This window comes from Danio rerio, chromosome 11 (assembly GCF_049306965.1).
Source record: "Danio rerio strain Tuebingen ecotype United States chromosome 11, GRCz12tu, whole genome shotgun sequence".
NCBI classification, from domain to species: Eukaryota; Metazoa; Chordata; class Actinopteri; order Cypriniformes; family Danionidae; genus Danio; species Danio rerio.
Window position 1 is genome coordinate 785188 of NC_133186.1, and position 15385 is coordinate 800572.

The 15385-nt window shown below is 41.2% G+C and overlaps 1 protein-coding gene across 3 annotated transcripts in view; it reads right to left on the reverse strand.

Annotated features, from left to right (window-relative positions):
* syn2b (synapsin IIb) overlaps positions 1-6992 on the reverse strand; it is a 90964-nt gene extending 83972 nt beyond the window's left edge. For 2 of the 3 annotated variants that reach the window (XR_012386869.1, XM_073916087.1), the window contains exon 1: positions 6480-6991. Coding sequence is in view for 2 of the 3 variants with exons in the window: in XM_073916087.1 (XP_073772188.1) it covers positions 6480-6835 (356 nt within the window). In the remaining variant the exon portion in view is untranslated. 3 annotated transcript variants of the gene reach the window in all.
* Positions 6993-15385: the final 8393 nt, after the last annotated feature.

A 15385-nucleotide genomic window follows, 5' to 3' on the forward strand; every position in this document is an offset into this window, starting at 1 on the left:
GTATCCTGCATGTGTAGATTTTGCATTGCAGTGGGATCAGCGTCATAAGAGCTCTTCACACACCAACACACACACACACACACACTCGCCTCGGGCTCTCTGTGCTGATTCACCACGTCTCTTTTCATCACTTCAGCACACACTCTCTCTGCATCTACACAGAGGAGGCTCAAGGACAGAGCAGACCCTGGATCACAAACACTGCTAAAATAACAGCCTCAACACCCGAAATAAAGGACGGATTCAAGCACAAACTCTACCTACAGAGGCAGAGAGAGCTGCTCCTTAATAAAACACATGCAAATAGAAAACACAGCAACAAATAATTCATCTGTCCGACAGCACACGTGTTGCAAATCCTCACAATGCAAGAGCACGCAAAGAAAACCCACTGCAGATCCTCACAGCACATTTGTAGCTGCATGAAAGCAAGGTGGCTGCAGTTAGCACTGGCATTACGTTGTCCTTTCCATTATTAGCCTACTAATTTAATATTAATTACTCATTTCATTTTTTTCCACTAATTTCTGTTTAACAGAGAGCAGGTTTATGTATATGCATTATATTTACTCACCGGCCACTTTATTAGGTACACCTGTCCAACTGCTTGTTAACGCAAATTTTTAATCAGCCAATCACATGGTCAAGACGATCTGCTGCAGTTCAAACTGAGCATCAGAATAGGGAAGAAAAGATATTTATAAGACTTTAAACATGGCATGGTTGTTGCTGCCAGACGGGCTGCTCTGAGTATTTCAGAAACTGCTGATCTACTGGGATTTTCACGCACAACCATCTCTAGGGTTTACAGAGAATGCTCCGACAAAGAGGAAATATCCAGTGAGCGGCAGTTCTGTGGGCGCAAATGCCTTGTTGATGAGGCCAGAGGAGAATGGCCAGACTGGTTCCAGCTGATGGAAAGGCAACAGTAACTCAAATAAGCACTCGATACAACCGAGCTCTGCAGAAGAGCATCTCTGAACACACAACACGTCCAACCTTGAGGCGGATGGGCTACAGCAGCAGAAGAGCACACCGGGTGCCGCTCCTGTCAGCTAAGAACAGGAAACTGAGGCTACAATTCACACAGACTCACCAAAACTGGACAATAGAAGATTGGAGAAACGTTGCTGCTCTGATGAGTCTCCATTTCTGCTGACACATTCAGATGCTCGGCTCACAATTTGGCCTCAACAGCATGAAAGCATGGATCATCCTGCCTTGTATCAGCGGTTCAGGCTGGTGGTGGTGGTGTAATGGTGTGGGGGAGATTTTCTTTGGCTTCATTAGTACCAATTGAGCATCAACGCCACAGCCTACCTGAGTATTGCTGCTGACCATGTCCATCCCTTTATGAGCACAGTGTCTCCATCTTCTGATGGCTACTTCCAGCAGGATAACGCAGCATGTCATAAAGCTCAATCATCTCAGACTGGTGAACATGACGATGAGTTCACTGTACTCAAATGGCCTCCACAGTCACCAGAGCTCAATCCAATAGAGCAGCTTTGGGATGTGGTGGAACGGGAGATTGGCATCATGGATGTGCAGCCGACAAATCTGCAGCAACTGTGTGATGCTATCATGACAATATGGAGCAAAATCTCTGAGGAATATTTCTAGTAGCTTGTTGAGTCTACACCAAGAAGGATTAAGGCAGATCTGAAGGTCCAACCCAGTAAGGTGTACCTAATAAAGTGGCCGGTCAGTGTATATTTTAGTACATATTCCTGTAAAGCATTCCAAATATTAATGTTAAAGGCAGATGTGTGAGGGATGTGCTTATTCATGCGCAGCACACAGCCTTGTGAGAAATCAAGCTGTGGAGTGGACATGTCAGATCACAGTGAAGATGGAGACGGCGCTTATGTAAGCTTCTTGTTTGTGTCATGCACAATCAGAGCGGATGCTTCCCTGACCACAAACAACCCTCCATAATTAGCCTTTCTCACTTAATGCGCACATTTAAATGCGGGTAATCGTATGAAACGCACCGGGATGAAAAACCCCCATAAGAGGACAGACTGCTGGCAGAGCGCCCGGTGGGAGAGCAGTGACAGTATAGATGATTCCTGTGTCATTATGCAGCGTTCAATATTCACCGCACATCTCCTGGCTCCGTCTTAAGCTGCTCTCCTACTGGTTAGGGATCAGCGTGTGTCCTGAATATGTGATGTGTTGCATCTCTCCAATGAGATAAATGTACTGAACTAAATAACATGAATAGAGAGCAGTTAGGCTTGCTTATATTACACTAATAGCACACTGTAAACAAATACACTGTACAATTTACAGCCAATAAGTGGAATTTACAAGCGGACTGTAAACAAATAATTACACTTGTGCTGTGATTATACATTGCAATAACAAAGTGTGCTTGTAAATACAATCAGAACTGGCGGTAAGTTACCGTACATTTGACAGTGTTTTGTTGACAGTGCACAGGCTTCTTAAAAAGATGACTCAAGTCTGTCATCATTTACTCACATTTCAATCATCTATGAGTTTTAGACACAAAAGAAGATATTTTGAAGAATGCTGAAAACCGGTAACTATTGACTTCCATTGTATTTTCTACTATAGAAGTCAATGGTTACCGATTTTCAGCTTACTTTAAAGTATCTTCTTTTCTGTTCAACAGAAGAAAGAAACTCATAAACATTTGGAAGCTCTTAAGCGAGAGTAAACAGAGAGTAAATTTATATTTTACGGTGAACTGTCCCTTTAAATTGGTGTTATCCAGCCTTACAGGTGCAGGAAGAATCAATATAGCCACAGTTTGCTTTCTTAGAGGGATCTGCAGACTCTCCTGCTGGAACTCCACTGAAATATTCATGCATGTAGGGGAAGTAAGGAGTGATTCCTCTACTTTTTTATGCAAAGCATGTGAATAATTATCTGGAGAGTCCTAATTAAATAGGTGAGCTCATTAATAGGGCTTTGCAATATGACAATATGTTGAAGTCAGAATTACTACTTAAACAGGATAATTTTATTAAGTTTTTTAAAGCAGGAAAATACTGATAATTACATCAATTTCAAAATGTGGCTAATTTAAAGGTAATTATATCTGTCAGTTACTTTAAAGCAATATTTAACTCCTCGCAACCCATTGAAATTGGGTTGATAACTCAATTTTTCCACGCTAATGCAGTTGTTTTGTATTTTTAAGTCCACACACTGATGTTTTTTGTCACATTTGTTAACATGTATTTCTTACAAGCATGAACAGTAAATTTAAAAACAAACAAAAACATAAACACTTTCAGCTACTTAATTTATTCAGGGTTCTAAACATGCAATTGGACACTGGATTGGTTTTCAATTTTAATATAAAAACTATTTTTTTGAGTACTCGACTTCAAATTTTGAGGTTTTTGTTATGTAAAAATGTCTCTGATTGAAGAGGAAAAGATTTGGCTAACATAATAAAGCTTGTTGTCTGTATTTCACTTTGTTAGATGTTATCGTAACTTGATTATATTAATGCAAACTGTTGCATTTTTTTTTTGTTTGTTTAAACAATTTTTTTTGGGTGTAAATATTCTTCAAGACACTTCTACAACTTAAAGTGACATTTAAAGGCTTGACTATAGGTTAATTTGGTTAACTAATTAAATTAGGGCAATTAGGCAAAGTATTGTATAATGATGGTTTGTTCTGTAGACTATTGAAAACAAATATAGCTTAAAGGGGCTAATAAGATTAAAAAATTAAAAACTACTTTTATTCTAGCCGAAATAAAACAAATAAGACTTTCTCCAGAAGAAATAATATTATCAGACATACTGTGAAAATTTCCTGAATCTGTTAAACATCATTTGGGAAATATTTAAAAAAGAAAAATAAATTCAAAGAGGGGCTAATAATTCTGACTTCAACTGTATATGCTTATATATATTATATAACTTTGATTTTGTGTACTCATTAATGTAACATACACTGCATTCATCAGGGTTTTCAATGCCAAATGACATCTATTGTAGAGCGGATTGAACATACGGGCAGAGCATTCAATAACCCTCAATTAGCATTGGCTTGGTGGACAACACTAGAAGAGATGGGAGAATAATAAATCATACACACTTCAAGAGGGCTGACCTTTCATCATCAGCGACGGGGAAATAATGGATCTAGTCATTAGGACGAACAAACACAACTCATGCTGTCAGATTTTCCCTCCACCCTCCTGTCCTTTCGCTTTGTTTTAAAGCAGAAGTTTGCCAGAGGATTTTCATGAAGGAGGCTGGGATCGTGATGCAGCTCATTCTGCTGTATTTGCGTCGTGACAAACGCTGTTGTAAATCAAGCGGCTTTGCATGCGGCCATCTGCTTAAAGGGGCAGTTCACACTAAAATTGAAAATACAGTTAATTAACCAGGACACTTTTTAATGCATGGAAACAAACATAACCTAACACCTGTATGCGTTTTTTTTCCTTTAATGTTTTGATTCTTGAAATTCTCTATTCATGTTTCACAAAAAAATTAAATAAATTAAAGGGACAGTTCACCTAAAAAAAGATAATTCTGTCATTGTTTACTCTTACTTGTTTCAAACATTTATGAGTTTCTTTCTTCTGTTGAACACATTAGAAGATATTTTGAAGAATGCTATAACCTTTGACTTCCATAGTATTTGTTTTTCCTAATATGGAAGTGAATAGTTACAGGTTTTCAGCTTTCTTCAGAATACCTTCTCCTGTGTTCAACAGAAGAAAGAAACACGTAGAGGTTTGAAAAAAATGATGAGGGTGAGTAAATATAGTGAGTAAAACTGTGTAATTTCTGGTGAGCTGTGCCGAAGCGTGATGATTTTATCATGGTGTCACAGAAATTGTACATTGTGAAGTGTTTCAGGTCATAATTTTTGGTAAATTGTTGCCAGAGGTTGGTAAAAGCGCAGTGAATGCGGGAGTACAACAAATATATTTTTGCATTTCTATTTGCTCAAGTAATAATATATAAACTCAACTATAGTCTTAGCAACACTTTCAGAAAAGGAAAAAAACAATAGTGTGAGACTGATAACTGCAGCCAGAAGAGAAAACATTGTCGAATTTTCTGTCCTGCACCCATAGGCACTGCATATGCGACAATTCTATTTTCATGATTTGAATCAAAGATGATATAATACAAAGTACAGCTTTATAAATGTGTGTCTTCAACACCGGGACTCAAACCTGCAATATTTGTCATGCAACCTTCAAACTCGGAACTAAAACTTGCCAACTTTGACAGTGGGACTCACACCTGCAAGCTTCATTATTAATACTCAAACTTGCAACCTTCGACATAAAACTTTTGTCATCTAGACTCGAACCTTCAACCTTCGACATGCAACCTTCGTCATTGGGACTCAAACTTGCAACCTTCGAAATGCAACCTTTGACATCAAGACTCGAACCTTTAACCTTTGTCATGCAACCTTCAACATTGGGACTTGAACCTGTAACCTTCAACATGCAACCTTCAACATTGGGACTCGAACAAACAACTTCTGACATACATGCAACCTTTAACATTGGGACTCAAACCTGCAACCTTCAACATTGGGATTCTAACATGCAACCTTTGACATTGGGACTCAAACCTGCAACCTTTGACGTGCAACGTTTGATATTAGGACTAAATCTGCACCTTTGACATGCAACTTTTGACATCGGGACTTGAAAATGCAACCTTCGACATTGGGATTTGAACAAACAACCTTCAACTTCAGGATTCGAACATGCAATCTTTAACATCGGGATTTAAACCTGCAACCTTAGACATTGGGATTCGAACCTGCAACCTTCGACATTGGAATTTGAACCTGCAACCTTTGAAATCAGGATTCGAACATACAACCTTCCACATCAGGACTTAAACCTGCAACCTTGGATATCGGGATTCCAACATGTAACCTTCAAAATTGGAACTCAAACCTGCAACCTTTGACATTAGGACTAAAATCTGCAACCTTTGACATGCAACTTTTGACATCGGGGCTTGAACATGCAACCTTTGACATCAGGACTTGAACATGCAACTTTCAACGTTGGGACTTGAAAAAACAACCTATGACATTGAAATTCGAATATGCAACCTTTGACATTAGGACTAAATTCTGCAACCTTAGACATTGGGACTCGAACCAGCAACCTTTGACTTGCAACCTTAGACATTGGGACCAAAATCTGCAATCTTTTATATGCAACTTTCAACATTGGGACTTGAACATGTAACCTTCGACATTGGGATTCGAACCTGCAACCTTTGACATCAGTATTCGAACCTGCAATCTTTGATGTGCAACCTTAGACATCATGACTAAAACACGCAGCCTTCAACATCGGGATTAAAACATACAACCTTAGACATTGGGACTTGAACCTGCAACCTTCTGGTTGCATTCCAATACTCTAACCAACTTCCCATGGCTCCATCTCTTATGTATTCTATTCCGCAATCAACAAGCGGAACTAAACACAAACTCACCAATCATTCTGGGGTTCGTCGATGACCAGCAGGATCTTGAACTTCCGGGAAGCGGTGGCAGGGCTTTGCTCCACGAGTCCCGCAGATGCCGCCGTCTGCTTGACTACGTTAGTGATGGAGCTGAAGAAGCCGGAGCCGCTGGATGGAGCCGGCTGCGGACGCCGCTCTGGAGCCGGAGATGAAGACGGAGACCTGTTTTCTGCAGGGGCCAATGGGGCGGCAGGGGATCCGGATGGGGGTTTGGCGTCGGCTGGAGGGGGCGGCGGCGGGTCCGGACGCTGGAGGTCTGACATGTAGCCATTGGGCAGATTAGCGATGAAGCTGCTGTCAGAGAGACGACGACGCAGGAAGTTCATTGCTGTGAAGGTTAAACTCTCAGATCTTCAACGGTGAGCGTCAGCGACTGGGGAAAATCAGCTCTGGCTTTCCAGGAATCTCCGCTTTAAGACTGTGTGCTGATGCTGCTGCTGAATTTCTCCGTCTTCATGCACTGACAGCTCCAATGCAATGCCAGGAAAAGATGCTCACGCTCTGCCCGTGTGTGTGTTTCTCTCTTACTCGCTCTCTCTCTCTCTCTCTCTATTGCTTGCTCACACACAAACACACTCTCTCTCTCTCTTTCTGTCTCTCACCCGCTCTTGCTTGCTTGTTCTCTCACACACTCTCTCTCTTTTTCTCTCTCTCTATCTCTCACACAACCTCTCTCTTGCTCACTCTTTCAACTCAATTCATAATGACTGTAAAAAATACAATATTGACAAACAATAATCTTCCTCTTGCTCTCTTACACACACTCTGTCACACACACAAACACACACACTCTCTCTCGCTCGCTCTTTCTCAAATTACAGATGACATTTTTCTTTCTCTCTCTCTCTCCCCCTCCCCTGGATCTCCTACATCACGATCTCCTACATCACCGCTGACGTAGACACACACACACACACACACTACATCATTCTGCGTCTGCTGAACGGGGTTTCCAGTGAATATGCATGAGCTGGGGGAGCTCCTACAGCATCCCCCTGCCCATGTGTGCATCTCTCCTCCTCCCTTCTCTTCTTTTTCTCCTCCAGATGACCTGCAGACCCCGATGTGCCTGCGCTGGGAGCAAAGGCATGGAGGAGAAGCTCTGCAGATGGTGGAGACACACACTGAAACTCTTGAAGGGCGTGCAAATATACATTCACTGGCCACTTTATTAGGTACACCGCTCACTGGATATTTCCTCTTTCATTCTCTGTAAACCCTAGAGATGGTTGTGCGTGAAAATCCCAGTAGATCAGCAGTTTCAGAAATACTCAGAGCAGCCCGTCTGGCAGCAACAACCATGCCACGTTTAAAGTCACTTAAATCCCCTTTCTTCCCCATTCTGATGCTCGCTTTGAACTGCAGCAGATCATCTTGACCATGTCTACATGCCTAAATGCAGTGAGCTGCTGCCCTGTGATTGGCTGAGTAGACGTTTAACAAGCAGTTGGACAGGTGTACCTAATAAAGTGGCCGGTGAGTGTATGTTTACGTATTTTTAAATATATTTGTACGCTCTTCAAGTGTTTCAGTGTGTTTTGTCCCAAATGGCGTCCCATACGGTTCTCTGTGGGTCTGTGAGCGTCCTCGAAACATTGATCCCGTGCCATGTGTAGCCAATGATAGCTCTGCTAAATGCTGGAGCTCAATATGGCGAGCATCACTACCCACTGCAGGGAAACACAAACACATGCACGCTGAGGGATGGTGATGGTGAAACCCAGTGGCGTTTTACACGGGCAGGCTGCAGCCAATCAAATTCCAGCATTCAGTCCAGCTTGATTAACACGGGGCTGTGAGATTTGCTCAGGGGCTCAATGAGCATTTGTGTGAACACAGGGTTTGACACACTGAATTACGCCATTCACAGCGCTGAGGCAACAGGGGAGCAAAAACAACAGAAATGCGTTTCTAAATATGAAGTTTTGTCATAAAACAAGCAGAATAAAGTGCCGTTGGTGTGAAATAAAGGTATTTCAAGGTGAGAACAAGATTATTTTGCTTACACTTTTGTAGATTAATTTGCTTGTGTTGAGGAGAAACTCGCCTGATTTTGACTCATTATTTCTGAAAACAGCACACTATTTTTTTACTTGTCTAGGAAATATTTCTTGATTTCAGAGTTTTTGATATTTGGACTAGAAACAATATAAAAACTGTAAGTAAGACAAGCATTTTTAATGAGAGCACAATAAAATCTGCACAACATTACTCACTCCAGGGCCATTTATATCGAAGTTGATATTTAGCCTCACCATTTTTGTCACAATGACCAGTGAACCAGGCTTTTAGATCACTGGTAATCATTCACTTTCCCTTAGGACTACATATCTGTCAACATATGGACTACAAATCCTGTCATGCACCACACACTCACACCAGTTCTGGTTTTCCTGCTGATTGCTAACACACACAGCTGAAGCTGTTCAGAATTGATTACATGGACTTTAAAAGCAGCACAGACACGCACACACACACATTGCTGAGTCTTGTTTACTGTATTTGTGACATTACAATGTGTTTCCTTTGCCTTGCCTTGGCGTATCAGACCTTTTGCCTTGCTTGCCATGTGGACTGATCACTAGTTTATGACCATGCCTTTTGGGTGATCTGTATGTACCTTTTTGCTTCAGTGTTAACTGTTGCTTGCCTTTCCAATCTTCTTATAAACCCTGCATTTGGATCCTGTTATCAGTGTCACATCACAATACAATATTAGTTTTTTAAAACATCTAGTTTTTTTTTTTTTTTTTTTTATGAGGTTGGTCGTTAGCCCAACTCTCAACCCCCAACCTGGAGGACCAGGACATACACACATACACCACAGACAATTAAGCTTATCAATTCCCCTATAGCGCATGTGTTTGGACTGTGGGGGAAACCGGAGCACCCGGAGGAAATCCACGCATACACGAGGAGAACATGCAAACTCCACACAGAAACACCAACTGACCCAGCCGAGACTTGAATCAGAGACCTTCTTGCTGAGAGCCCACAGTGCTAACCATTGAGCCACCGTGCCGCCCCAACTTTTATGTCATATATGTAATTTACATACATTGTCATAGCTGAGATTTCTATGGGTTGAGGGTTCTACTGATTATTTAACGGCAGTATACACCAAATAAACAGACTCATCATTTGCCCCCAGTTTCTCCAGCTAAATCAGACGGAGTTTTTCTTTTATGTGTGAAGCGCAGCAGGAACAGATACATGCTGATGGCAAACAGGAAAAATGATAACAGATACGAACATAATTACATTGCGTCTCGTGTAATTAGTGAGATGAATGGAAACGAGAGGCTGCGGGTTTACAGGGGCTGTAGGTGTTGGAGATGTGCCGAGTGTGATGTTCATCGTGTGTAGAGTCAAAAGCTGTGTGTTTCCATGCAAAGATTTGAATTAGATTTAGTTGCAAAACTGGATTATGCATAAAACAATACTGAATAGAGCAGCATTTCCTTACAATGAGAAACAAAAGAGAAGAAAACTATGCTGCTAAACATGCACAGATATCACTGAGAGGAGTGGAGTCTGCTGCACTGCTGGGATTCTCCACTGGGGTGTTTGTTCTTTTTTCAATTCAATTCAGCTGTATTTGTATAGCGCTTTTACAATGTAGATTGTGTCAAAGCAGCTTCACAGAAATGGTCATAGTAACTGGAACAGTGTGGTTCAGTAATTGGAACAGTGTGGTTCAGGTTTTAGTGTTTAAGTTCAGTTCAGTTCAGTTTAGCTCAGTTCAGTGTGATTTAATCATTACTGAGAGTTCAAACACTGAAGAGCAAATTCATCGATGCGTAGCTCTACCAACCCTGAACCATGCGAGGCAGTGGCGACAGCGGAGAGGGAAAAAAAACTTCACCTGATGGGAGTGAAGAAAAAAAACCTTGAGAGAACCAGACTCAGTTGGGCACGACCATTTTAATTTCTCCGCTGGCCAAAAGTCTAGTGCAGAACTTCATTCGCCGTGGTTTATGCTGGAAGATGGCCTCAATGAAGACTCGTCTGTCCCTGGAGCATCGCTGGAATCAGACTCATGTTCTCCACTCCCCACGACCATCAGCGCAGCAGCAGCTCAGGATATGGCCTGGTCCCGGATATGGAATCCTTGGGATCATCACGTCGCTGGTCTTGGATCCAATCAGTGACTCTGCGTAATCTGAGGACCTCGGGATGAGTATCCCCAGGTGAAAATAGAGAATAAAGAAAATAATTAGCGTAGCTGCTGTTCATAGTGTATATAAGCAAGATGCAGAAGCCAGTGTGGAACCCGCTAGGTGATGCATTGAGTGTGTGCTTTACTAAACAGATAGGTCTTTAATCTAGTGTTGAACTGGGAGAGTGTGTCTGAGCCCCGGACGTTATCAGGAAGGCTATTCCAGAGTGTAGGAGCCATGAAAGAGAAGGCTCGACCTCCTTTAGTGGACTTTGCTATTCTAGGTACTACCAGAAGCCCTGAATTTAGAGGAGTTCTCCTCTAATAAACAAGCTGCGCCTCAGAAGACCAAGACGAAACACAATGAACATGGTGAATGCGGTGGCAGATGCTCAAGACAGTTCTGGAGGGAATAATAGTAGAATAAGAATAATACTGGACAGTGCTGGGCAGTAGCGTCGCTACAAGTAGTGACGCTACTTGCTTAACTACATTTCTCAGTAGCGTGGCGGTGGGATCGCTACTTTCTAAATCAAAAAGCTTTTCAGTATAGCGAAGCTATTTTATTAGTCAAGTAGTGCGGTAGCGTCAACACAAGCTACATTTACCGATCGCGCATCAAAAAGTGACGGCACCAACATTCACAGAGCTGTAAGGCCGGTGTTTAGCTGATGAAAGTAAATCCCTATGATGGCGAGAGTGAGGATTTCTTTTTCCTGTTTTACGGTGTTCGACAGCAAAGTTTTTGGTGCTTTACTGCCACCTCTGGTTGGCGACAACGCCAACCGAAACTTGCTTGATGGAAAGATGACTGAGGGAGAGGAGTTATTTCTGAAGCAGGACTCCTTGTGACCATAACTTAAGAAGAAATGCAGTTTACTAACCAAATCTACTTACAACATATTCTAAGTACTATTTACTTACAAAAAAGCCTCCTACATTTTTTTAGCAAAACTTTTCTCACATCTTTGCGTTTCCATTTAAGCATTATTGTATGCAATATTTCAAAATACACATTAAAATAGGTGTAAGGAAACGCAGTATGACTGGAGTCACGATGATGTGTCAGAATCTGCAGCAGTGCTGGAGGTGTGTGTGTGTGTGTGTGTGTGTGTGTGTGTGTGTGTGTCAGTCGCAGCAGCATCTGCGTCCACATGCTAAGCTCAGTCTGACCTGATTCTTCATGGCTCCGAGAAATCAGCACAGCCTCACACTCCACCAAATGAAGGCGCATCCAAAATCTCATGCTTATACTTTGTGTATTTTTTTTTAATCAAAAGTGAATTCACTCTAAAAATCCTAAAAGAAAATGAGTAAACTGTAAAGGGGACCTCTCATGTCCATTTTATCAAGCTGTTAAACATGTCTCTGCTGTCTCTAGAGTGTGTGTGTTTAAGTTTTAGCTGAGAATACACACAAGTAATGTTCTCCAGCTCTCTGAAACGGACCTGTTCAGGCTTTGATCCTAATTGTGGTGTTTTGGTGACTGTCGCTTTAAATGCAAATGAGATTGTGCTCTTTTCAGAAGAGGGTGGAGCTACAGACTTTTGTGTGTCAGCATAGTGGCAGACTAGTGCAGGTGTGTGTGTGCTTCAGTGTGTGTGTGTGCTTGATGCTTTTGTCAGTCTATGTCGCTCCTGTTCATCTTAAACTCCACATCTATAATCCTCTTAGTCTATGCTGACGTTATCTTCAGCAGCTCAAACACTCTAATGGCTAATGGACAGACGGCTGCTTCTCACTCAGGCCTGCTGTTTATTTTAATGAGATGGAGAGATGGACACTAGTGGGCGGGCTTTCCCCCTCTGATGACACCTACTAAGGGAGAATGTCAATCACAGTGTTTCACACACTGCTGCCTGTTTTTAACCCCTTATTAAAGTGAGTTATTCATAATAGGTTTATTTTTGCTAGCTCTAATTGTTATTCTTAAAGTCAATAATTCATCTGTCCAAGTTAATCCACTGAAGAAAAAAGTGTGTTTTGGTAATCTTCAATCAAAGTTTGAGCATCCTGCATTTGCATTGGCTCCCTCTCTGATGATGTCAGCTTAATGCTACTGACAATATTCTTAGCCACGCCCCTCTTACGTCAGTTTGCTATGAGGGAATGATGTACCAAAAGACCCCCCCCCCCCCTCCCCCACTCAATATTTCTTTTCAGCTGTACATTTTTAGCACAAACTGTATCTGTGAAAAAAATTACCATATATATCTTCCCGGCATGCAAAAATGTGTGTAAAAGGTGTGAGATGACACTTAAGATGATGAATAAAGATGAAAGCTAATGTATTCGGCTTTAAAGGTGCTTATATAAAACACCCTCCACTGTTAAAATTAGCACTAGGTTGTAAACGCATGCCCATAATGAGTTTGTTACTAGAACAAGATGTTTCTTGTTGCTCCAGTTATTGCACATGAAAAAATACTATATAGCAAAAACAATAGTGTTTTGGAACCATGCTGGAGTAAAGTACTTGAATTAATCTGTTGTGGTGGTTCTACAGTCGCTATGGTAACACAAATACTACAGTAACTGATGTAGTTGTGGTGATTCTACAGTTGCTATGGTAACACAAAAACTACAGTAATTGATCTGTTGTTGCAATTCTACAGTCGCTATGGCAACACAACAACTACAGTAATTGATCTGCTGTGGTGATTCTACAGTTGCTATGGTAACAACCACTAGAGTAATTGATCTGTTGCGGTGATTCTAAAGTTGCTATGGTAACACAACAACTACAGTAATTGGTGTGTTGTGGCGATTCTACAGTTGCTATGGTAACACAACAATTACAGTAATTGATCTGTGGTGGTGATTCTACAGTTGCTATGGTAACACAACAATTACAGTAAATAATTGAAATTGAACTTTAGTGTTTACTATAGTTCACTATAGTATTTGTTCTGTGGGATCAGATGTCATTCTGTCTAAATCACCTGTTTCCCTGTAAGTGCTGCATGAATTATTGAGCAGACTGCTGTATAGTGGCGAGGACTGCATCATGTTTCTGCATCAGCAGTGATGCGTCCTCCTCCTCATCTGACAGCTCTTAGATGTTCCTGCTTTACACACAGAAAAGGCAGGAAAACGCACTGAATGCATCGCCATGGCAACAGCACTGGCAGTACAGTGGGACTGTGTTGAGCGTTGTGGAGCTGGAGAAGAAGAGCTGGAGTCCAGACGCTTCTCTGAGCTCAGATTCAGACATCAGTCCCTCAGCTCTGTTATATCATCCTCATCATCATCTTCATCCATATCCTCAACTTTATTATCATCATCATCTTCATCCTCCTCCTCATCCTCATCATCTTTATCCTCAACTTTATTATCACCATCGTCATCATCATCATCATCATCCTCATTTTCATCATCCTCCTCCTCATCTTTATCATCTCTATCTTCATCATCATTTTCATCATCTTCTTCATCATCATCATCTTAATCAACATCATAATTTTCATCATCCTCGACCTCATCTTTATCATCTCTATCTTCATCATCATTATCTTCAACATCATCATCATCATCATCTTCAACATCATCATCATCATCTTCATCATCATCATCTTCATCATCATCATCATCATCATTATCTTCATCATCATCATCATCATCATCATCTTCATCATCATCATCATCATCATCATTAACTTCATCATCATCATCATCATCATCATCATCATCATCTTCATCTTCATCATCATCATCATCATCATCATCTTCATCATCATCATCATCATCATCATCATCATCATCATCATCTTCATCATCATCATCATCATCTTCATCATCATCTTCATCATCATCATCATCATCTTCATCATCATCTTCATCATCATCATCATCATCTTCATCTTCATCATCATCATCATCTGCATCATCATCAACATCATCATCTTCATCTTCATCTTCATCTTCATCATCATCATCATCATCATCATCATCATCTTCATCATCATCTTCATCATCTTCATCATCATCATTATCTTCATCATCATCATCATCTTCATCATCATCATCATCATCAAATAATGCATATTTTGCTGTGCACATGTTGTCAGACTGGGTTTGTGACATTTCAGCACATCTAGCCATGAATGCATAAATGAATGAATGAATGAATGAATGAGTGGCTGTCATTGCTGAATGAACACTGTCATAATCATCTGTCTCATCATTACTGCTAAATTTAACATCCGAACTTGGAGTCATTTACTGCTCTCTAGTGGCTGACAGTGAAAACAGCATCTTTATTCATTCACCGCCAACTTATCCAGCATATGTTTTATGCAGCGGATGCCCTTCCAGCTGCAACCCATCACTGGGAAACATCCATACACACTCATTCACACTCACTCACAGTGGACAATTTACTCAATGCACCTGTATCGCATGTGTTTGGACTGTGAGGGAAACCGGAGCACCGGAGGAAACCCACATTTAGAGCATCATTATGAGCATTTTACATTATAACTAAAGTGGTTAAAATGATGGATCTGCGAAAGAGAAGCTACGGATTTTGCGAAACACTCATCAATACATCATTCTTTTTCCAAATGCCCGATGCATCCTACTATGATAGTTTAGCTGCGAGTTACGTCGTTGTTTGGGAAATGCACCCCAGTCTGGTTTTAGAGGGGGTTTGGCCATTTCCAGCCTGGTCTTAGCTGAAGCCCGGCCAAAACCAGCTATGTCCAGCTTAAACCAGGCT